At 47.7% G+C, this 24,780-nt stretch overlaps 1 protein-coding gene across 3 annotated transcripts in view; it reads left to right on the forward strand.

The window, feature by feature from the left end:
* RBPJ (recombination signal binding protein for immunoglobulin kappa J region) overlaps positions 1-24,780 on the forward strand; it is a 258,611-nt gene that overhangs the window by 173,768 nt on the left and 60,063 nt on the right. For all 3 annotated transcript variants that reach the window (XM_063922124.1, XM_063922134.1, XM_063922145.1), the window contains exons 4-5: positions 9,008-9,173; positions 15,111-15,285. In XM_063922124.1, coding sequence (XP_063778194.1) covers positions 9,008-9,173; positions 15,111-15,285 — 341 coding nt within the window. The remainder of the gene's footprint in view (positions 1-9,007; positions 9,174-15,110; positions 15,286-24,780) is intronic.

Here is a 24,780-nt window from a genome sequence, read left to right on the forward strand (position 1 = left end):
TCTGTCTCCCCAAAGGGCTAAGGGGGTCCTGTCTTCGATTAGACATTCCCTGTGTGGCTGCTGTGTGTCGGTACGTGTGTGTCGACATGTATGAGGACGATGTTGGTGTGGAGGCAGAGCAATTGCCGGTAATGGTGATGTCACCCCCTAGGGAGTCGACACCGGAATGGATGGCTTTAGTTATGGAATTACGTGATAATGTTAGTACATTACAAAAGTCAGTAGACGAAATGAGACGGCCGGAAAACCAGTCAGTACCGGCTCAGGCGTCTCAGACACCGTCAGGGGCTGTAAAACGTCCCTTACCTCAGTCAGTCGACACGGGTACCGACACAGATGAATCTAGTGTCGACGGTGAAAAAACAAACGTATTTTCCAACAGGGCCACACGTTATATGATCACGGCAATGAAGGAGGCTTTGCAGATCTCTGATACTGCTGGTACCTCAAAAAGGGGTATTATGTGGGGGGTGAAAAAACTACCTGTAGCTTTTCCAGAATCAGAGGAATTGAATGACGTGTGTGATGAAGCGTGGGTTAACCCAGATAGAAAACTGCTAATTTCTAAGAAGTTATTGGCATTATACCCTTTCCCACCAGAGGTTAGGACGCGCTGGGAAACACCCCCTAGGGTGGATAAGGCGCTCACACGTTTATCAAAGCAAGTGGCGTTGCCGTCTCCTGATACGGCCGCCCTCAAGGATCCAGCGGATAGGAGGCTGGAAACTAACCTGAAAAGTATATACACTCATACTGGTGTTATACTGCGACCGGCAATAGCCTCAGCCTGGATGTGCAGTGCTGGGGTAGTGTGGTTGGATTCCCTGACTGAAAATATTGATACCCTGGATAGGGACAGTATTTTATTGACTCTAGAGCAATTAAAGGATGCGTTTCTTTATATGCGAGATGCTCAGAGGGATATTTGTACTCTAGCATCAAGAGTAAGTGCGATGTCCATATCTGCCAGAAGAAGTTTATGGACGCGACAGTGGTCAGGTGATGCGGATTCCAAAAGGCATATGGAAGTGTTGCCATATAAAGGAGAGGAATTATTTGGGGTCGGTCTATCGGATCTGGTGGCCACGGCAACTGCCGGCAAATCCACTTTTTTACCTCAGACCCCCTCCCAACAGAAAAAGACACCGTCTTTTCAGCCGCAGTCCTTTCGCTCCTATAAAAACAAGCGAGCAAAAGGACAGTCTTATCTGCCGCGAGGCAGAGGAAAGGGTAAGAGAGGGCAGCAAGCAGCCCCTGCCCAGGACCAGAAGCCCGCCCCGGGTTCTACAAAGCCATCAGCATGACGCTGGGGCTTTACAAGCGGACTCAGGAGCGGTGGGGGGTCGACTAAAGATTTTCAGCAATCAGTGGGCTCGCTCACAGGTGGACCCGTGGATCCTGCAGATAGTATCTCAGGGTTACATGTTGGAGTTCGAAAGGTCTCCCCCTCGCCGGTTCCTAAAGTCTGCTTTACCAACGTCTCCCTCAGAAAGGACGACGGTATTGGAAGCCATTCACAAGCTGTATTCTCAGCAGGTGATAGTCAAGGTACCCCTCCTACAACAGGGAAAGGGGTATTATTCCACACTATTTGTGGTACCGAAGCCGGACGGTTCGGTAAGACCTATTCTAAATCTGAAATCCTTGAACCTGTACATACAGAAATTCAAGTTCAAGATGGAGTCACTCAGAGCAGTGATAGCGAATCTGGAAGAAGGGGACTTCATGGTGTCCCTGGACATAAAAGATGCTTATCTGCATGTCCCAATTTACCCCTCACACCAAGGGTATCTCAGGTTCGTGATACAAGACTGTCATTATCAGTTTCAAACGCTGCCATTTGGTTTGTCCACGGCCCCTCGGGTCTTTACCAAGGTAATGACCGAAATGATGGTTCTTCTACGAAGAAAAGGCGTATTAATTATCCCTTACTTGGACGATCTCCTGATAAGGGCAAAGTCCAGAGAACAGCTGGAAGTCGGTGTAGCACTAACCCAAGTAGTGCTTCAGCAACACGGGTGGATTCTGAATCTTCCAAAATCTCAATTGACCCCGACAACACGTCTGCTGTTCCTGGGAATGATTCTGGACACGGTTCAGAAAAAGGTGTTTCTCCCGGAGGAGAAAGCAAGGGAGTTATCCGAACTGGTCAGGAACCTCCTAAAACCAGGAACTGTGTCAGTACATCAATGCACAAGAGTACTGGGAAAGATGGTGGCTTCTTACGAAGCAATTCCATTCGGCAGATTCCATGCACGAACATTTCAGTGGGATCTGCTGGACAAATGGTCCGGATCGCATCTGCACATGCATCAGCGGATAACACTGTCACCAAGAACAAGGTTGTCTCTCCTGTGGTGGTTGCAGAGTGCCCATCTGTTAGAGGGCCGCAGGTTCGGCATACAGGACTGGGTCCTGGTGACTACGGATGCCAGCCTACGGGGCTGGGGAGCAGTCACACAGGGAAGAAACTTCCAAGGTGTATGGTCAGACCTGGAGACGTCTCTTCACATAAATATACTGGAGCTAAGAGCGATATACAATGCTCTAAGCTTGGCAAAACCGCTGCTTCAGGGTCAGCCGGTGTTGATCCAGTCGGACAACATCACGGCAGTCGCCCACGTAAACAGACAAGGCGGCACGAGAAGCAGAAGAGCAATGACAGAAGCTGCAAGGATTCTTCGCTGGGCGGAAAATCATGTCATAGCACTGTCAGCAGTGTTCATCCCGGGAGTGGACAACTGGGAAGCAGACTTCCTCAGCAGACACGACCTTCACCCGGGAGAGTGGGGACTTCATCCGGAAGTTTTTCACATGATTGTGAACCGTTGGGAAAAACCAAAGGTGGATATGATGGCGTCTCGCCTCAACAAAAAACTGGACAGATATTGCGCCAGGTCAAGAGACCCTCAGGCAATAGCTGTGGACGCTCTGGTAACACCATGGGTGTACCAGTCAGTGTATGTGTTTCCTCCTCTGCCTCTCATACCAAAGGTACTGAGAATTATTCGGAAAAGGGGAGTAAGAACAATACTAGTGGCTCCGGATTGGCCAAGAAGAACTTGGTATCCGGAACTTCAAGAGATGCTCACGGAGGATCCGTGGCCTCTACCTCTAAGAAGGGATCTGCTTCAGCAGGGACCTTGTATGTTCCAAGACTTACCGCGACTGCGTTTGACGGCATGGCGGTTGAACGCCGGATTCTAAAAGAAAAGGGCATTCCAGAGGAAGTTATTCCTACCTTGATTAAGGCTAGGAAGGAAGTGACCGCACAACATTATCACCGCATTTGGAGAAAATATGTTGCGTGGTGTGAAGCCAAGAAGGCCCCAACGGAAGAATTTCAATTGGGTCGATTCTTACATTTCCTGCAGGCAGGATTGTCTATGGGCCTAAAATTGGGGTCTATTAAAGTTCAAATTTCGGCCTTATCAATCTTCTTCCAGAAGGAATTGGCTTCAGTGCCTGAAGTACAAACTTTTGTCAAGGGTGTACTACATATACAGCCCCCGATTGTGCCCCCAGTGGCACCGTGGGATCTAAACGTAGTTTTGGATTTTCTCAAATCTCATTGGTTTGAGCCTCTCAAATCTGTAGATTTGAAGTATCTTACATGGAAAGTAACCATGCTACTGGCCCTGGCTTCAGCCAGGAGAGTTTCAGAGTTGGCGGCTTTATCGTACAAAAGCCCATATCTGATTTTCCATTCGGACAGGGCAGAACTGCGGACACGTCCTCATTTTCTCCCTAAGGTGGTTTCGGCTTTTCACTTGAACCAGCCTATTGTGGTGCCTGCGGCTACTAGCGACTTGGAGGACTCCAAGTTACTGGACGTTGTCAGAGCATTAAAAATATATATTTCAAGGACAGCTGGAGTCAGAAAATCTGACTCGTTGTTTATATTGTATGCACCCAACAAGATGGGTGCTCCTGCGTCTAAGCAGACGATTGCGCGTTGGATCTGTAGCACAATCCAACTTGCACATTCTGTGGCAGGCCTGCCACAGCCTAAATCTGTAAAGGCCCACTCCACAAGGAAGGTGGGCTCATCTTGGGCGGCTGCCCGAGGGGTCTCGGCATTACAACTTTGCCGAGCAGCTACGTGGTCAGGGGAGAACACGTTTGTAAAATTTTACAAATTTGATACTCTGGCTAAGGAGGACCTGGAGTTCTCTCATTCGGTGCTGCAGAGTCATCCGCACTCTCCCGCCCGTTTGGGAGCTTTGGTATAATCCCCATGGTCCTGACGGAGTCCCCAGCATCCACTAGGACGTTAGAGAAAATAAGAATTTACTTACCGATAATTCTATTTCTCATAGTCCGTAGTAGATGCTGGGCGCCCATCCCAAGTGCGGATTGTCTGCAATACTTGTACATAGTTATTGTTACAAAAATCGGGTTATTATTATTGTTGTGAGCCATCTTTTCAGAGGCTACTTCGTTTGTTATCATACTGTTAACTGGGTTCAGATCACATGTTGTACAGTGTGATTGGTGTGGCTGGTATGAGTCTTACCCGGGATTCAGGATCCTTCCTTATTGTGTACGCTCGTCCGGGCACAGTACCTAACTGAGGCTTGGAGGAGGGTCATGGGGGGAGGAGCCAGTACACACCATGTGATCCTAAAAGCTTTCTTTAGATGTGCCCTGTCTCCTGCGGAGCCGCTATTCCCCATGGTCCTGACGGAGTCCCCAGCATCCACTACGGACTATGAGAAATAGAATTATCGGTAAGTAAATTCTTATTTTATGTATGCTCTCATGTAACTGTTAGCAAGCACATTTATTTACTGCTCTGGCTGCCTATGATGATGGAGGAACGCTCTCATCAGCATAAGAAACACAGGGGCAGATTTATTAAGCTCGGTGAAGTGATAAAGTGGAAGGTGATAAAGTACCAGCCAATCAGATCCTAGTGGAATAGCCTCCCATCAGAGGTGGTAGAGGCTAAGAAAAAGGAAAAAATTAGCTGCGCCTACAGTGTTGTTAGTATACCAAATTTATGGAGAGCTGACAAACAAGAAAATATATAAATATATTTATTAAAATAATAACACACCAATAAAAAACTATTACACAGATATGTAAAGCTTCTAAATTTACATGTACTCTGAAAACCGTAGATATATCTAATGAGCAGTATCCACAGAAAAAATGTTGGAACAATGTGTTGAATATTAACTCAGTGCAAATGAAAGTTTGTAACACTGTTTAAAAATTGTAACATTATACATCCATGCTTAATGAATTGTATCACTTGAAGGAAGTAACTCACTGGCAAAAATTAGCTACAGGTGCAGAGGCAACATGCACACTACAGCTTGAAAAGACATATAAGTCCCGACAAAAAATGATAGCAATTAGTGCTGTATAATTATCTGTCCTGGGGCTATAGACACCGAGCGTCCTCGGTGAAGTCCGCTACAGCTCACTAATTGTTTAAACGGTGAAAGAAAGAAATGAGCTGAGTAGCTCTAGCAGAGGCTGCTGTATATTTACCGGCGTCTTTGAAGTGGTTTAGCCAGGAACTTCGGGTAGTCTCCCAAGGGCTGAGGAGAATCCTTTAATGTCCACTTATAAAAGGTAGCCAGTGTTGGTAATCAGAAGTGCTGCTGACTGGGTAAATGAGCCGTGCAGTGGCTGTGGCCAGAAAAGACGTGTGCTGGCTGTTTACACGGAGAAACCCTTGGTAGCTGTGGGTACCGTGATACAGCGTTGACCGCAGTCGTCCTTAATTGCCGGGAGAACCCTCTGCTGGCTGTAGGCGCCGTGCAATGGCGCTGGCCGGAGCCGCCGTTGTATGCAGGGATTTTCAGCAATGGGATAGCAGCCACTGGAAGTGTGAGTTGGAGTGCCAGATGGTAACGTGAGCCGGAGCAGCCTCTTGCGAATCAGGGGAATCTTCTATAGAATGACAGGACGTGTCCCCGTGAATCAACGGTATCAGTGGATAGAGTTCAGTAGTCTGTGATCAGAGTTAGGGGAGGAGTCTAACGCGTTTCGTCACGTGACGAAATCCCTGCATATAACGGCGGCTCCGGCCAGCGCCATTGCACGGCGCCTACAGCCAGCAGAGGGTTCTCCCGGCAATTAAGGACGACTGCGGTCAACGCTGTATCACGGTACCCACAGCTACCAAGGGTTTCTCCGTGTAAACAGCCAGCACACGTCTTTTCTGGCCACTGCACGGCTCATTTACCCAGTCAGCAGCACTTCTGATTACCAACACTGGCTACCTTTTATAAGTGGACATTAACGGATTCTCCTCAGCCCTTGAGAGACTACCTGAAGTTCCTGGCTAAACCACTTCAAAGACGCCGGTAAATATACAGCAGCCTCTGCTAGAGCTACTCAGCTCATTTCTTTCTTTCACCGTTTAAACAATTAGTGAGCTGTAGCGGACTTCACCGAGGACGCTCGGTGTCTATAGCCCCAGGACAGATAATTATACAGCACTAATTGCTATCATTTTTTGTCAGAACTTGTCTTTTCAAGCTGTAGTGTGCATGTTGCCTCTGCACCTGTAGCTAATTTTTGCCAGTGAGTTACTTCCTTCAAGTGATACAATTCATTAAGCATGGATGTATAATGTTACAATTTTTAAACAGTGTTACAAACTTTCATTTGCACTGAGTTAATATTCAACACATTGTTCCAACATTTTTTCTGTGGATACTGCTCATTAGATATATCTACGGTTTTCAGAGTACATGTAAATTTAGAAGCTTTACATATCTGTGTAATAGTTTTTTATTGGTGTGTTATTATTTTAATAAATATATTTATATATTTTCTTGTTTGTCAGCTCTCCATAAATTTGGTATACTAACAACACTGTAGGCGCAGCTAATTTTTTCCTTTTTCTTTGTGCATAAACTATCAGAGGCACATACACAGTGCTTCTTTGGCTGCGCCCCACTGTTGTTTGAATCACTTATCAATATTTTTAGGCGCTTCAAGCAGATTCGTTTGTGGTAGAGGCTAAGACTGTAGAGCAATTTAAACATGCTTGGGATAGGCATATGAATATCCTTACAAAGAATTAAGGTTCAAAAAGGGTTGCGATTACCTAAAGGATAAAAAAAATGGGCAGACTAGATGGGCCAAGTGGTTCTTATCTGCCGTGAAATTCTATGTTTCTATGTAACTGCCATGTCACAGGCTGGGTTTGAAAAATGACAGGAGCTGACTGATCCTTTATCACCTTCCACTTTATCACTTCACCGAGCTTAATAAATCAGCCCCACAATGAGTGAAAGGACTTCCTATAAATTGTGCTGCTGTACTGTTACTCCTGCATCAGTGTGTGGAATGGAGCGGAACCCTGCAGTCTATCTGCCGCTATAAGATGCCACCATCACTACACAAGTGGCCGGGTACATGCCCTTCCGCGTGATCAGCCCACTCATCTCCCACTGTTATGACTCTGCTTACAAAGGGCCACTGTTTAAGAGCAGTCGGCTCTTCTGTTTATTACGGAATATTTATATGTTAATAAAGGTGCCTACACACTTAATATAGTAAACTATATCGCTAGTTCCCCCCTCCTGAGCGTTGTAGTTTACTGTATCGCCCAGTATGTATGCAGCTGACAATGAGCGATGCTCAACCCCATGGGTCGTTAACAATCCTCGGCCTTGGACTCATTGTCCAAAGCTGAATGCTCTGGCCGGCCGCGGCATGATGTCACTGTGCGGTATCGCAAGCGATATCACACAGTGTGTATGCCCGCCATCGGGCGGCCCGGGAGGGGAAACACTAGGCATAGCTGATCACCGATCACATCGTCTTGTGTGTACCCACCTTAAGTAAAACATACTGAACAGAAGGATTTTTTTCATAGCAGAAAATATAAAAAGAACCCCCAAAAAAACGCAAATGGTATACCGTATACCCTACCTATCAGAATAATACTGCAAATACGGATTGGAAACATAGAATGGGAGTAATTACTAACAGAGTGTTCATGTTTTTATTGGGGTTTTCTTTGCCTCCAGCCTCCCTTTTTTAGTATTTTGTAAGTTTTAGTATGAAGCATAAACAGCTAGTCAGAATGTGTTTGTAGAAAAGCTTTTGGAAGATGACCTTACATTCCTGTTCTACAGGACAGTTTTCAGAGAAAAAAAATGAATGTAAAATCCTGGCACAGTCCTAACCCAGCTCCTGCCAGCTTCTTGCCCAATGATTTAGTATTTTGTACACGATGGCTGCTAGGAACGGCTTCAGGATCATTACAGAGTCATAAATGCAATGGCCATCTGTACATTTCATTGATCACGTAAAGCAAAATAATCATGTTCTATGTTGTATCCTATTTCACCTCCTCTGTAATGAGCAACCAAGATGTTTTGGGTTTCTGCTTTTGTAAGGCTGCTGATGTAGGTTAGCCATTCGGAAAATCCTCCTTCTACTGATTCATTTGAAATGTGTTCTGTAGCTAGCGCTCACTGAGGAGCTCCGCGTGCTGGTAACTGGTTAGTTATCATTTAGACGAGATTGCCATCTTGTGGACAACCTAAGTATATTTTAAAAGTGAATGAAATGCTGAACATGAAGTTTCTAGGTACTTTTGTGGCTCACGTTGGTCCCCATAACATGGAGGGATCACCATGATCACTTGTAATGAGTGGGATTTTCCTCCCAGTCTAGTGAGAGTGTAGCAAGTGATGCAGTAGGTTGAGATTTCATGGTGCGGCAGTTCTAAAAAACAAACAAAAAACCCCCCAACTTTTTAATTCAAATTCCTTACATGTATTTTGTTTAGGGGTGACCATTGGGATGGGGGGACAGAATTGGTCAGGCCCCAGTGTTGTGGTGACGTTTTCTGATTGCGCAGAAATGGTATCTGCAGGTGTGTGGTCACGAGTGCTATTCCTCTGTAATACAGCAACTAATGAGCATTACTGAATCGGTGACTGCAGGTGTCTCTGGTGTGTGGTCACGAGTGCTATTCCTCTGTAATACAGCAACTAATGAGCATTACTGAATCGGTGACTGTCTCTCGCAGGTTTTTTTGCCCTCCTCCCTGTGTGTATCTCATGGGTAGTGGATGGAAGAAAAAGAAAGAACAGATGGAGAGAGATGGCTGCTCGGAGCAGGAGTCTCAGCCGTGTGCCTTCATCGGCATTGGGAACAGTGAGCAAGAGATGCAGCAGCTGAACTTGGAAGGAAAGGTGAGTGTTGTATGGCAGGCACAGCTATGCATCATGTCTTCAAGGCATGAAGAACCTTTTTAGCTCATCTTATGTACTCAGTGGGCTTTTCGGGAATGTTAACTACAGTATATGGCACTCCTCTGTTTAGGTCGCTCTGGAAACAGTGAGGCATATGAATATATATACCATTCAGTCAGAATAAAAGAATCTTTCATAGTAATCACAACGGGATTGACTGTGTCTAATATGACATTTAATGACATTTAGGTTCTAATAGATGTTCCGGGGCGACTTCCCACCAAGGTGATTCGCAGTGGGCGGTCTTCCTTGGTAGTGCCGTGCACGTCTGGTCTCACACATATAGATCTGGCTGTCTGTCCACTGCAGACCAATTTGGGGTTGTAGCTCAGCCTCTTTTATCCGGCAGTGTCTCCATGTTAAAACCGTTGGGTGCGTTTGGAAAATTGTGCCCGCATACCTCATTGTTTCTCTAACGTCCTAGTGGATGCTGGGGACTCCGTAAGGACCATGGGGAATAGACGGGCTCCGCAGGAGACATGGGCACTTTAGGAAAGAATTTAGACTCTGGTGTGCTCTGGCTCCTCCCTCTATGTCCCTCCTCCAGACCTCAGTTTGAATCTGTGCCTGGACGAGTTGGGTGCTGTTCAGTGAGCTCTCCTGAGCTTGCTGTAAGAAAGTATTTTGTTAGGTTTTTTATTTTCAGGGAGCTGCTGGCAACAGACTCCCTGCATCGTGGGACTGAGGGGAGAGAAGCAGCTCTACTCTCTGAAGCTAGGTCCGGCTTCTTAGGCTACTGGACTAGAGTAGCATAAGAAGCAAGAAGACTTCGAAATCGGCGGCAGAAGACTCAAGTCTTCACTGAGGTAGCGCACAGCACTGCAGCTGTGCGCCATTGCTCCCACACACACCCACATACTCCAGTCACTGTAAGGGCGCAGGGGGGGGCGGGGGAGGGGGGGGTGCCCTGGGCAGCAATTAGGACCTCTTGGCAAAAGTTTTGCATATATACAGTTGGGCACTGTATATATGTATGAGCCCCCTTCAAAATATTGTACATTAAAGCGGGAAAGAAGCCCGCCGCTGAGGGGGCGGGGCTTCTTCCTCAGCACTCACCAGCGCCATTTTTTCTCCACAGCTCTGCTGAGAGGAAGCTCCCCAGGCTCTCCCCAGCAGATACACGGTAGAAGAGGGTAAAAAGAGAGGGGGGGGGGGCACATAATTAGGCGCAAAAATCATTATCACAGCGGCTACTGGGTTAACATTAAGTTACTGTGTTATTCCTGGGCTATATAGCGCTGGGGTGTGTGCTGGCATACTCTCTCTCTGTCTCTCCAATGGGCCTTGTGGGGGGAACTGTCTTCAAAAAGAGCATTCCCTGTGTGTGTGGTGTGTCGGTACGCTTGTGTCGACATGTCTGATGAGGAAGGCTATGTGGAAACAGAGCGGGAGCAAATGAATGTGGTGTCTCCGCCGACGGCGCCGACACCTGATTGGATGGATATGTGGAAGGTTTTAAATGATAATGTTGATTCCTTGCATAAAAGGTTAGATAAAGCTGAAGCCTTAGGACAGTCAGGGTCTCAGCCCGTGCCTGATCCTATGTCGCAGAGGCCGTCAGGGTCTCAGAAGCGCCCACTATCCCAAATTGTTGACACTGATACCGACATGGATTCTGACTCCAGTGTCGATTACGATGATGCAAAGTTACAGCCTAAATTGGCTAAATCCATCCGTTATATGATTATAGCAATTAAGGATGTGTTGCACATCACAGAGGAAACCCCAGTCCCTGACAAGAGGGTTCATATGTATGGGGAAAAAAGGCAGGTGGTGACCTTCCCCCCTTCACACGAGCTAAATGAGTTATGTGGAAAGGCTTGGGAATCTCCAGATAAAAAACTGCAGATTTCCAAACGGATGCTTATGGCGTATCCTTTCCCGCCAACGGACAGGTTACGCTGGGAATCCTCCCCTAGGGTGGACAAAGCTTTAACACGCTTATCCAAGAGGGTAGCCCTGCCGTCACAGGATACGGCCACCCTAAAAGATGCTGCTGATAGAAAGCAAGAGGGTACCCTGAAGTCCATTTATACACATTCAGGTACCTTACTAAGGCCGCCAATTGCGTCGTCCTGGGTGTGTAGTGATGTAGCAGCATGGACGGATACCTTATCTGAGGAACTTGATACCTTAGACAAGGATACTATATTAATGACCCTGGGGCATATAAAAGACGCTGTCCTATATATGAGAGATGCTCAAAGAGACATTAGTCTACTGGGCTCTAGAATAAATGCTATGTCGATTTCTGCCAGAAGGGTCCTGTGGACTCTGCAATGGACAGGTGATACCGACTCAAAAAGGCACATGGAGGTTTTACCTTACAAGGGTGAGGAATTGTTTGGGGAGGGTCTCTCGGACCTGGTCTCCACAGCTACTGCTGGAAAGTCAAATTTTTTGCCATATGTTTCCTCACAACCTAAGAAAGCACCGTATTACCAAATGCAGTCCTTTCGATCACAAAAAGGCAAGAAAGTCCGAGGTGCGTCCTTTCTTGCCAGAGGCAGGGGCAGAGGAAGGAAGCTGCACAACGCAGCTAGTTCCCAGGAGCAGAAGTCCTCCCCGGCTTCCACTAAATCCACCGCATGACGCTGGGGCTCCACAGGCGGAGCTAGGCCCGGTGGGGGCGCATCTCCGAAATTTCAGCCACAAGTGGGTTCACTCCCAGTTGGATCCCTGGGCAATAGAGATTGTGTCTCAGGGATACAAGCTGGAATTCGAAGAGATGCCCCCTCACCGATACCTAAAATCGGCCCTGCCAGCTTCCCCTTTAGAGAGGGAAATAGTGTTAACTGCAATTCACAAATTGTATCTTCAACAGATGGTGGTCAAGGTTCCCCTCCTTCAACAAGGAAAGGGTTATTATTCGACCATGTTTGTGGTACCGAAACCGGACGGTTCGGTCAGACCCATATTGAATTTAAAATCCCTGAACATACACCTGAAAAGGTTCAAGTTCAAGATGGAATCGCTCAGAGCGGTCATCGCAAGCCTGGAAGGGGGGGATTTTATGGTGTCTCTGGACATAAAGGATGCATACCTTCATGTCCCCATTTATCCACCTCATCAGTCGTACCTCAGATTTGTGGTACAGGATTGTCATTACCAATTTCAGACGTTGCCGTTTTGGTCTCTCCACGGCACCAAGAATATTTACCAAGGTAATGGCGGAAATGATGGTACTCCTGCGGAAGCAAGGGGTCACAATTATCCCATACTTGGACGATCTCCTCATAAAAGCGAGGTCAAGAGAGCAGTTGCTATTCAGCGTAGCACGCTCTCTGGAAGTGTTACAACAACACGGCTGGATTCTAAATATTCCAAAGTCGCAGTTGATTCCTACGACTCGTCTGCCTTTCCTGGGCATGATTCTAGACACAGACCAGAAGAGGGTTTATCTCCCGATGGAGAAGGCTCAGGAACTCATGACACTGGTCAGAAACCTATTAAAACCAAAACAGGTGTCGGTGCATCACTGCACGCGAGTCCTGGGAAAGATGGTGGCATCATACGAGGCCATTCCCTTCGGCAAGTTCCATGCGAGGACCTTTCAATAGGATCTACTGGACAAGTGGTCCGGATCACATCTTCAGATGCATCGGTTAATCACCCTATCCCCCAGGGCCAGGGTGTCTCTCCTGTGGTAGCTGCAGAGTGCTCACCTTCTCGAAGGTCGCAGATTCGGCATTCAGGACTGGGTCCTGGTTACCACTGATGCAAGCCTCCGAGGGTGGGGGGCAGTCACACAGGGAAGAAATTTCCAAGGTCTGTGGTCAAGTCAGGAGACTTGCCTTCACATCAACATCCTGGAACTAAGGGCCATATACAACGCCCTACGTCAAGCGGAGTCCCTACTTTGCGACCAACCGGTTCTGATTCAGTTAGAAAACATCACCGCGGTGGCTCATGTAAACCGCCAAGGCGGCACAAGGAGCAGGGTGGCGATGGTAGAAGCCACCAGAATTCTTCGCTGGGCGGAGAATCACGTAAGCGCACTGTCAGCAGTGTTCATTCCGGGAGTGGACAACTGGGAAGCGGACTTCCTCAGCAGGCACGACCTCCACCCGGGAGAGTGGGAACTTCATCAAGAAGTCTTCACACAGGTTGCAAGTCGGTGGGAACTGCCACAGGTGGACATGATGGCATCCCGCCTCAACAAAATGCTACAGAGGTATTGCGCCAGGTCAAGAGACCCTCAGGCGATAGCTGTGGACGCACTGGTGACGCCGTGGGTGTTCCAGTCGGTCTATGTATTTCCTCCTCTTCCTCGCATACCCAAGGTGCTGAGAATCATAAGAAAAAGAGGAGTGAGAACAATACTCATTGTTCCGGATTGGCCATTTTCCTTCACTTCCTACAGTCGGGAGTGACTTTGGGCCTAAAATTGGGTTCCATTAAGGTCCAGATTTCGGCCCTATCCATTTTCTTTCAAAAAGAACTGGCTTCTCTGCCTGTAGTTCAGACGTTTGTTAAGGGAGTGCTGCATATTCAGCCCCCTTTTGTGCCTCCAGTGGCACCTTGGGATCTTAACGTGGTGTTGAGTTTCCTGAAATCACACTGGTTTGAACCACTCAAAACGGTGGAATTGAAATATCTCACGTGGAAGGTGGTCATGCTACTAGCCTTGGCTTCAGCTAGGCGTGTGTCAGAGTTGGCGGCTTTGTCACTTAAAAGCCCTTATCTGGTTTTCCAGGCGGATAGAGCAGAATTGCGAACACGCCCACAATTTCTGCCGAAAGTGGTTTCATCCTTTCATATAAACCAACCTATTGTGGTGCCTGTGGCTACTACGGACTTGGAGGATTCCGAGTTACTTGATGTGGTCAGGGCTTTGAAGGTTTATGTAGCCAGAACAGCTAGGGTCAGGAAAACAGAATCTTTGTTTATCCTGTATGCTTCCAACAAGCTTGGGGTGCCTGCTTCAAAGCAAACTATTGCTCGCTGGATCTGTAACACGATTCAGCAGGCTCATTCTGCGACTGGATTGCCGCTGCCTAAATCAGTTAAGGCCCATTCCACAAGGAAGGTGGGCTCTTCTTGGGCGGCTGCCCGAGGGGTCTTGGCATTACAGCTTTGCCGAGCGGCTACTTGGTCAGGTTCAAACACCTTTGCAAAGTTCTACAAGTTTGATACCCTGGCTGAGGAGGACCTTGTGTTTGCTCAATCGGTGCTGCAGAGTCATCCGCACTCTCCCGCCCGTTTGGGAGCTTTGGTATAATCCCCATGGTCCTTACGGAGTCCCCAGCATCCACTAGGACGTTAGAGAAAATAAGATTTTACTTACCGGTAAATCTATTTCTCGTAGTGGATGCTGTGCGCCCGTCCCAAGTGCAGACTTCTTCTGCAATGCTTGTATATAGTTATTGCTTAAATAAGGGTTATGTTATGGTTGCATCAGGGTTGATCTGATGCTCTGTTGTTCATACTGTTGACTGGGTAAGTTTATCACAAGTTATACGGTGTGATTGGTGTGGCTGGTATGAGTCTTGCCCTGGATTTCCAAAATCCTTTCCTTGTACTGTCAGCTCTTCCGGGCACAGTTTCTCTAACTGAGGTCTGGAGGAGGGACATAGAGGGAGGAGCCAGAGCACACCAGAGTCTAAATTCTTTCTTAAAGTGCCCATGTCTCCTGCGGAGCCCGTCTATTCCCCATGGTCCTTACGGAGTCCCCAGCATCCACTACGGACTAAAAGAAATAGATTTACCGGTAAGTAAAATCTTATTTTTTCTGGGTTTTCACCCCTTTAAGCAACAACCAAACTAGCCTTCGTTAATGAGCGGCTGCCATATATGTAAGGTGTTCGTTTTCCAGTACCTCTGAGTGAATTCTGTGAAAGTCATTTGTATGCTACAGGTGATTATCTCTCTCCACAGAATTATTGCACTGCCAAAACCCTGTACATATCAGATTCGGACAAGAGAAAGCACTTCATGTTATCAGTGAAAATGTTCTATGGCAATAGTGACGACATTGGTGTGTTCCTAAGCAAACGTATCAAGGTCATCTCAAAGCCATCTAAAAAGAAGCAGTCACTGAAAAATGCAGACCGTAAGTATGACGTGTTCCCACGTGACCTCTCTACGGTATAGTAGTTGCTCAACTAGTCTCTAACTCTGATTTTTTTTCTCATGCCTGAAAGTTAAATACGTTTCTATTCATTCAGTGACCTTTTTATTCTGGATGATAGAGCGTTAGACCTTCTAGCAGGCTGGCATCAGGCAGTGCACACAGCACAATTTCTGCTGGACAGGCTGATCACTCCACTTACATGCTTTTGTGTTTTTGGTATATGAAGTTAGAAATCCATGCTAGAAGACGCACACTTCCCGCCTACACACCCAGTCCATATGGCTAAAGAAGACGCACACTTCCCGCCTACACACCCAGTCCATATGGCTAAGCTAGTAGTTGTCTCATTCAGTATAACTAATCAATCAACTTGACTTGTGTTCAACTGCTATTCGGCATTGAAGATACAGTATCAGGTCAGAATTTCTGCAAGTTCTGTATGTAGATATGGACTTAGTCGACAAGTAAAATTCAATATGTCATAGAAACATAGAATTTGCCAGCAGATAAGAACCTCTTGGCCCATCTAGTTTCCCCCCCCCCCTTTTTTAAATCCAATGGACAATCTCAAACCCGTTTGAATCTTAGTTCTTTGTAAGGATATTAATATGCGTATCGCCCGCAAGTTTAAATTGATCTACTGACCTCTACCAACTCTGACGGGAGGCTATTCCACTTTACCACTACCCTTTGTGTGAAGTAACTTTTCATTAAATTTCCTCTGAACAAACCTACCTACCTCCCGGTTTCGGTGCATGTCCTCGAGTTCTAATACTCATCTTACTTTGAAGAATGTTTTTCTGCTGTACTTCGTCAACACCAGAGTCTCCACAGTACATTTTTAAGGGTATGGGGTTAGGCTAAAATATGCAAAAAAAATAAGCTATATCTGCATTCTGATGTCAATGTTATGCACATGGCGACATTTCACTTGTCAACCTTATGTCCATGTCAACATTCTTGAGTGTACATTCTGAATGTCGATTTTTCATACTACACCCGAAAAGTTATGATACCCAATGTACAGTATGCTTATATTTAATGTGTTAATCATAATTAGGAAGGCCAATTCCTGGCCATTTTCTCTTACGTCCTAGAGGATGCCGGGGTCCACATTATTACCATGGGGTATAGACTGGTCCACCAGAAGCCATTGGCACTTTAAGAGTTTGAGAGTGTGGTCTGGATCCTCCCTCTATGCCCCTCCTACCCGACTCAGTTTAGAAAATGTGCCAGGAGGAGCCGGTCACAGCTAGGGGAGCTCTACAAAGCTTCGTTAGTAAAAGTTTATTTTAGCGTTTATTATTTTACAGGGAGGCTGCTGGCAACAGCCTCCCTGCTTCGTGGGACTAAGGGGGGGGAGTAGTGTCCGCCCTGTGGGGTCTGAGCCACTATCTCCGCTGACAGGACACTGAGCTCCTGAGGGGATCGATCGTTCCCCGCCACAGGGGATCGCTCACCCCAGCAGCATGCCACCACCCCCTTACAGAGCCAGAAGATTGGTGGCGAGTGATTCACCGACCCCCTAGCAAGCGGGGTGGGGGGGTGAAGATGGTGGCAACAGGGTATGGAGCGCAGTATTAACTGCACTCCGGGGCTCAGTGGTACATAGTGGGGCGCCCTGAGTCAACGCCTACACCCTACACTGGTCACACAGCCTGTCGGGGTCCCAGGATCTCAGCCAGCATAATTCCTCAGGCCAGTATAATCCTATGAAGAGCGGAAAGACAGCGCCATTTTGGGTGGCGCAGCTTCTCTACAGAGCGGACCCAGCAGCGTTCAGCGCCATTTTCCTGCCTGCACAAAGCTGTCAGTGAAGAGCAAGTACCTCCAGAACTACTCCAGCTATCTCTCACGGTACCAGGGGGTTGTAGAAGGGGGGGGAGGCTGTATACAGGCTGTGTAACCTATTAAGGTGCACAGTCAGCGCTGGTTGGAGTCTCCCTATACATAAAAAGCTGTGTGTGTGGGTTGGCTCCAATCTCTGTCTCTCTCTTGCCATTCTTGGGGGTGAAACTCTGTCGTCCCGTGTGTGTGTGTGTGTGTGTGTGTGTGGAGTGTCTGTGGTCTCCATTAAGCTATGTCCAGGGACTCTGTGTCGTATGCTGCAGAGGATATGTCCTCTCAGGATGATCCCATTCCATGTAATCAGGATTGCACTGTTTTAGCACAGATACCAGCAAGGGAGCATGAGTGGTTATCCTCTATCAAATCTATGATTTCTACTAGGGTTGCACAGAATGAGTCCAACTCTGGCTTTACAGAACTCTATGGCAGTCTGGCCCAGTTCTGTTACCTAAGGGCCCCCCGCTGTATATCCCCAGGGCCCCCCGCTGTATATGCACGGAACAGAAACCTGCTTCAGGTACACCGAAGTCCTCCGCATGACGGTGGACTGCACGCCCCGGAGGTGGGAGCGAGACTCTGGCTTTTCTGTCACGTCTGGGTGTCGTCCGGCCTGGACCCCTGGGTGCAAGATATCGTGTCCCAGGGGTACAGGCTGGAATTTCAAGATCTCCCTCCTCACCGATTCTTCAAATCAGGCTTGCCAGCTTGGCTGGCAGACAGGGCTGTCCTGCAGGCAGCAGTCCAGAAGTTGGTGGAGGCACAGGGTATTGTACCGGTCACTCTTCATCTGCAAAAAAAGGGTTACTATTCGAACCTTTTCGTGGTACCGAAACCGGATGGTTCGGTCAAACCCATTCTGAACCTAAAATTGCTAAACCCCTTTCTGAAGGAGTTAAAGTTCAAAATGGAAACTCTAAGGGCGGTGATATCAAGTCTGGAAGAGGGGGAATTCATGGTATCCCTGGATATCAAGGATGCGTACCTCCACATTCCGATTTGGTCGCCGCATCAGGCTTATCTCCGATTCGCACTGTTGGACTGTCGCTATAAGTTCCAGGCCCTGCCATTTGGCCTCTCCACAGCACCGAGGGTATTCACCAAGGTGATGGCGGAAATTATGGTTCTCCGCAGACGGGGTGAACATAATTCCATATCTGGATGATTGCTTATAAAGGCACCATCCAAGGAGAAGCTGTTACAGTCCATCCTTCTCACGACCCACCTGCTCATGGAACGCAGTTGGATCCTGAATCTTCCAAAATCAAATTTGGTACCAACCGGGCGGTTGTCCTTTTTCTGGGAATGATCCTCGACACGGGAGTGCAGAGGGTGTTTCTTCCAGAGGAAAAAGCGTTGGTGATACAAACTATGGTCCGGGATGTCCTGAAGCCAGCCTGGGTGACGGTTCATCAGTGCATTCGCCTTCTGGGGAAGATGGTGGCCTCTTACGAGTCTCTACAGTATGGGAGGTTTCATGCTCGGTCCTTCCAACTGGATCTCCTGGACAAGTGGTCGTGATCCCATCTACATATGCACCAGCGGATTCGTCTGTCACCAAAGGTCAGGATTTCACTCCTCTGGTTGCAACTACTTCACCTTCTGGAGGGCTGCAGGTTCGGGATTCAGTACTGGATCCTTCTAACCACGGATGCAAGTCTCTGGGGCTGGAGCGCAGTCACTCAAGGGGAGACCTTCCAAGGAAGGTGGTCAAGTCTGGAAGCTGGCCTGCCGATAACATTCTAGAACTAAGAGCCGTCTACAACGGTCTTCTCCAAGCGGCCCATCTTCTGAGAAATCGACTATTCAAGTGCAGTCGGACAATGTAACGACAGTGGCTTACATCAATCGACAGGGCGGAACGAAGAGCAGAGCTGCAATGTCAGAGGTAACAAGAATCATCCTCTGGGCAGAAAAACAAGTGTTGGCGCTGTCGGCAATCTTCCTTCCGGGAGTAGACAACTGGGAAGCGAACTTCCTCAGCAGAAACGATCTCCATCCAGGAGAGTGGGGACTCCATCCTGAGGTGTTCACGGAGGTGACAAATAAAAAAATATTTGTGGTATACCTCAAATAGACATGATGGCCTCTCGTCTCAACAAGAAGCTTCGGCGGTATTGTTCCAGGTCGAGGGACCCGCAAGCCGTGGTGGTGGACGCCCTAGTGTCTCCGTGGGTGTTCCAGTCGGTGTACGCGTTTCCACCACTTCCACTCATTCCAAGAGTGCTAAAGATCATAAGGAGAACAAGCGTTCAAGCGATCCTCATTGCTCCAGATTGGCCAAGAAGGTCTTTGTACGCGAATCTTCAGGATCTACTGCTAGAAGAGCGGAGGCCTCTTTCTCTTCGGGAGGACCTGCTGCAGCAGGGGCCGTACGCCTATCAAGACTTACCGCGGCTACGTTTGACGGCATGGTGGTTGAACGCCAGATACTAGCTGGGAAGGGCATTCCGAACAAGGTTATTCCTACCTTGATACAGGCTAGGAAAGGAGTAACGTCTAAACATTACCATCGTATTTGGAAAAAAATATGTCTCGTGGTGCGAGTCCAAGAGGTTTCCTACGGTGGAGTTTCAACTGGGATGTTTTCTCCTCTTCCTACAAGCAGGTGTGGATATGGGCCTTAGGTTGCTATCTATAAAGGTAAAAATTTCGGCCTTATCCATTTTCTTCCAGAAACAGTTGGTTGCCCTGCCTGAGATTAAGATTTTTTTGAAAGGAGTTCTGCACATCCAACCTCCCTTTGTGCCGCCTACGGCGCCCTGCGATCTTAACGTGGTGTTGCAGTTCCTCCGGTCGGACTGGTTTGAGCCTCTACAGGAGGTTGAGGTCAAGTTTCTCACGTGGAAGGCTGTCACTTTGTTGGCCTTAGCTTCTGCTAGACGTGTGTCTGAGTTGGGGGCTTTGTCCTGTAGAAGCCCATACTTGATCTTCCATGAAGATAGGGCTGAGCTTCGGACACGTCAGCAGTTTCTTCCGAAGGTTGTGTCGGCATTTCATATCAACCAACCTCTTGTGGTGCCAGTTGCTACTGACTCCTCAGTTTCATCAAAGTCCTTGGATGTTGTAAGGGCTCTGAAATCTATGTGAAGAGGACTGCTCGTCACAGAAAATCGGACTCTGTTTGTCCTGTATGATCCCAAGAAATCAGGATTGCCGTGTCCTACGTCTGTTAAGGCCCACTCTACTCGTAAGGTGGGTTCTTCCTGGGCGGCTGCCCGGGGTGTCTCAGCTTTACAGCTTTGCCGAGCGGCTGCTTGGTCTGGGTCGAACACGTTTGCAAAGTTCTACAAGTTCGATACTTTGGCGGCTGAGGACCTGAAGTTTGGTCAATCCGTTCTGCAGGAGCCTCCGCACACTCCCTCCCGTTCTGGGAGCTTTGGTACATCCCCATGGTACTAATGTGGACCCCAGTACCCTCTAGGATGTAAGAGAAAATAGGATTTTGGTTCCCTACCAGTAAATCCTTTTTCTCGTAGTCCGTAGAGGATGCTGGGCACCCGTCCAGCGCTTCGTTTTCCTGCTATCGTTATTTGGTTCAGTACAACTTGGTTTTAGTTGAGTACTGCATTGTTACTTGGTAAGTAATGTTTCAGCCGTTGCTGCGTGGTTAGTTTGATGTGACTTGTATGTGTGAGCTGGTGTGAATCTCACCACTATCTGTGTAAAATCCTTCTCTCGAAGATGTCGTCTCCTCGGGCACAGTTTCTAGACTGAGTCTGGTAGGACGGGCATAGAGGGAGGAGCCAGCCCACACTCTCAAACTCTTAAAGTGCCAATGGCTCCTGGTGGACCCGTCTATACCCCATGGTTCTAATGTGGACCCCAGCATCCTCTAAGGATTTACCAGTGGGTAACCAGAATCCTATTTTTTTTTTTTCAATCCCGGGTATCAGAATTGAAAAATGGTCAATCCCGGGATTGGCTTTTACCGATTTGTCCGCCCTGCCCCCGACTCATAACTCTCCATCCATCCAGGGCAGGAGGGTGGGAAACATCCTCTTCTCCCTCTCGGCGGCTCCTGGCACGCGGGTGACGGCACAGCGGCACCTGTAACTGCACATCACGCTGCACGGCGAAGCCGGGAGGAGGGAGCCAGGCAGCGTATGAGCATCCTGAGGACACAACGCTGATCCCTCAATCCCCGGGATTGGAGCTTGGACAATTTTAGGCCTAAATCCCAGGACCCCGCTGATCCCAAGCCCAGGATTAGCCTCCCTAATCATAATATATTTCATCATTTTAAATAAACTGCAATGCTGCCAATACATAATTAAAATAGTCATTTAAAAGGTATAGGAATGACAACCATAATAATTACCATAATACTTGCGCCACCAAACCTGTTTTGCTATAAAATCAGGCAATTAACATATTTTAAATATATATTTTATATACGTTAGAAATATCTAAATGTCATACAAAATACAGGTCAAATCTAAAACAAACTACAATTCTCACCAGAGGCTGTTTGTGTATTCACCCCTGGTATTATCTTCTCCATTCCACGCCGACGTTCGTGCACACAGCTACGAGGGTGGCTATATAAGGAAGGTAATAAGGTCTCTCACATGTGTAATGTTCTCAATTTCATTCTAATTTCATGCCACGCCAAAACAGGTAGACGGACCGCTGCTTCCCCTCACAGCTGTTAGACTGCACCTCTTATCAGCCATACTGTCCCCACGTTAATTGTAGGATGGCGAGGCTGGTGGAAACATGGTCAAACATTGAGGTGCATAGTGTGAGTCGATTTCTGGGTCTAAAGGGCACATCAGCAGCTGAAATTAATCACCAACTTGTCTAGGTGTACGGTGATCGTGTCATATCATGGAAACCGATTTTGGTGCTTTTGGTGCACTGCCTTTGATAATGGTGGGACAGACGTTCAAGATCAGCATCAATCCTGACGGAGAGATGGCAATATGTGCCGTATCGAAGGTCTCATTCAGTAGTGCATCCGCATTTGAGTTAGTGATATTGCTGAAGAATTGAACATCTTGTCTGAATTGAACAACCTGTGTTGCTGCAAACAGGCATTGTATTGCTGCACGATAACACCAGGCCACTCTCAGTTATTAAGGCGCTACCATTAAGAGGTACTGGACCATCCTCCATACAGCCCTGACCTGGCACTGAGTGATTTCCATCTGCTTGAGCCATTGAAGAAGCAGCTGGGTGGAAGGCGATCCTCAACAGATGGTGAAATTAAATAAGCCGTTATGTCCTCGCATCAGGCGCTTGACACACATTTTTTCTCTTACGTCCTAAAGGATGCTGGGGACTCCGTAAGGACCATGGGGTATAGACGGGCTCCGCAGGAGATAGGGCACCTAAAAAGAACTTTGACTATGGGTGTGCACTGGCTCCTCCCTCTATGCCCCTCCTCCAGACCTCAGTTAGATCTTGTACCCAGAGGAGAATGGGTGCACTGCAGAGAGCTCTCCAGAGTTTTCAGTGGAAAAAGAATTTGGTTAGGTTTTTTATTTTCAGGGAGTCCTGTTGGCAACAGGCTCCCTGCATCGTGGAACCGAGGAGAGAGAAGCAGAGTTCGGCACTGCTTCTAAGGCTACTGGACACCATTAGCTCCAGAGGGAGTCGGAACACAGGTCTCACCTGGGGTTCGTCCCGGAGCCGCGCCGCCGTCCTCCTCACAGATGCCGAAGATAGAAGCCGGGTGAGTATGAGAAGACAAAGAAGACTTCAGGCGGCAGAAGACCTCAGATCTTCATGAGGTAAGCGCGCAGCGGTAAGCTGCGCTCCATTGCTCCCAGTCTCACACACACAAGCAGGCACTGAAGGGTGCAGGGGGGGGCGCCCTGGGCAGCGATATTCCTCATATTTGGCATTGATAAACATGGATTAGGCTGTGGCACAGTAGATCCGGTAACCCCCGCCATTTTTCTATAGAAAGTTGATGGGACCGAAGCCCGCCGTCGGGTGGGCGGGGCTTGATCCTCAGCACTAACCAGCGCCATTTTCTCCACAGAGACTGCATGAGGAAACGCTGGCTCCCTGTTCTTTCCCCTGCTGAGCTTCACAGGCTGGAAAAAAGAGGAGGGGGGCACTTTGGCGACGCAGTGAGTGGAGATTACAATTATATACATATAACAGCGCTATCTGGTCATATATTCCAGTGTTTTTAAGCGCTGGGTGTGTGCTGGCATACTCTGGGGTATATGCAATTGCGGTCGAATTCCCGAAATTGTCGAAAAACGGGACTTTTTCGCCCCCCCAAAAAAAATCGACAATGCAATTCAGTACTTTCCGTCAAAAAAACGAACTTTCAAAATTCGACTTTTTGAAATTCGACATTTGTCAAATTCGACATTTCTGCAATGGTACAAATGCAGCAATTCGCCAAAAGTATATTCAATTGAAGTTTGGAAATTCGACAACAGTGCTTTTAGACAGTAAATTCGTCATTTTCAATCCGCCACACTTTGGTGGGGGAATCTAATAAAAAAAAATTAAAACATGTTTTTTTGGGTGTTTTTTTTATGGTAATAGCATATCTATTTATATTAGAAGGGATTAGGTACTTGGTTTGTCTATTTTGGAGGCACAAGTATTATTTATATATTTTTAAAAATATATATATATTTTTTTATATTTTTTTAAATGGAATGGTAAAATCCCGAAAAAAAATGGCGTGGGGTCCCCCCTCCAAAGCATAACCAGCCTCGGGCTCTTCGAGCCGGTCCTGGTTCTAAAAATCCGGGGGGGAAAATGACGGGATCCCACGTATTTTTAAAACCAGCACCGGGCTCTGCGCCTGGTGCAAAAAATACGGGGGACAAAAAGAGTAGGGGTCCCCCGTATTTTTTACACCAGCATTGGGCTCCACTAGCTGGACAGATAATGCCACAGCCGGCGGTCACTTTTATCCTGCGGCCGTGGCATTAAATATCCAACTAGTCACCCCTGGCCGGGGTACCCTGGGGGAGTGGGGACCCCTTCAATCAAGGGGTCCCCCCCCCCAGCCACCCAAGGGCCAGGGGTGAAGCCCGAGGCTGTCCCCCCCCATCCAAGGGCTGCGGATGGGGGGCTGATAGCCTTTGGAAAAATGAAAGAATATTGTTTTTTCCAGTAGTACTACAAGTCCCAGCAAGCCTCCCCCGCAAGCTGGTACTTGGAGAACCACAAGTACCAGCATGCGGGAGAAAAAAGGGCCCGCTGGTACCTGTAGTACTACTGGGGAAAAAATACCCAAATAAAAACAGGACACGCACACCTTGAAAGTACAACTTTATTTCACACCTGCCGACACACACATACTTACCTATGTTGACATGACGTTCGGTCCACTTGTCCAAGTAGAATCCGGGGTACCTGTGAATAAAATTATATTCACCTCAATCCAGTGTCCAGGTTATAATCCACGCACTTGGCAAAAAAAAAAAAACGAACACCCGAACCAAACGGACTGAAAGGGGTCCCATGTTTACACATGGGACCCCTTTCCACGAATGCTGAGACACCCCCCCCCCCCCCTCGTGACTGCTGTCACAGAAAGGTCTCTTCAGCCAATCAGCGAGCGCAACGTCCTTGTACTCTGCTGATTGGCTGTATGCGTGTCTGCTGTCAGACAGCGCATCGCAAAGCCTCTCCATTATATTCAATGGTGGG

Source organism: Pseudophryne corroboree, chromosome 1 (genome assembly GCF_028390025.1).
Source record: "Pseudophryne corroboree isolate aPseCor3 chromosome 1, aPseCor3.hap2, whole genome shotgun sequence".
NCBI lineage: Eukaryota > Metazoa > Chordata > Amphibia > Anura > Myobatrachidae > Pseudophryne > Pseudophryne corroboree.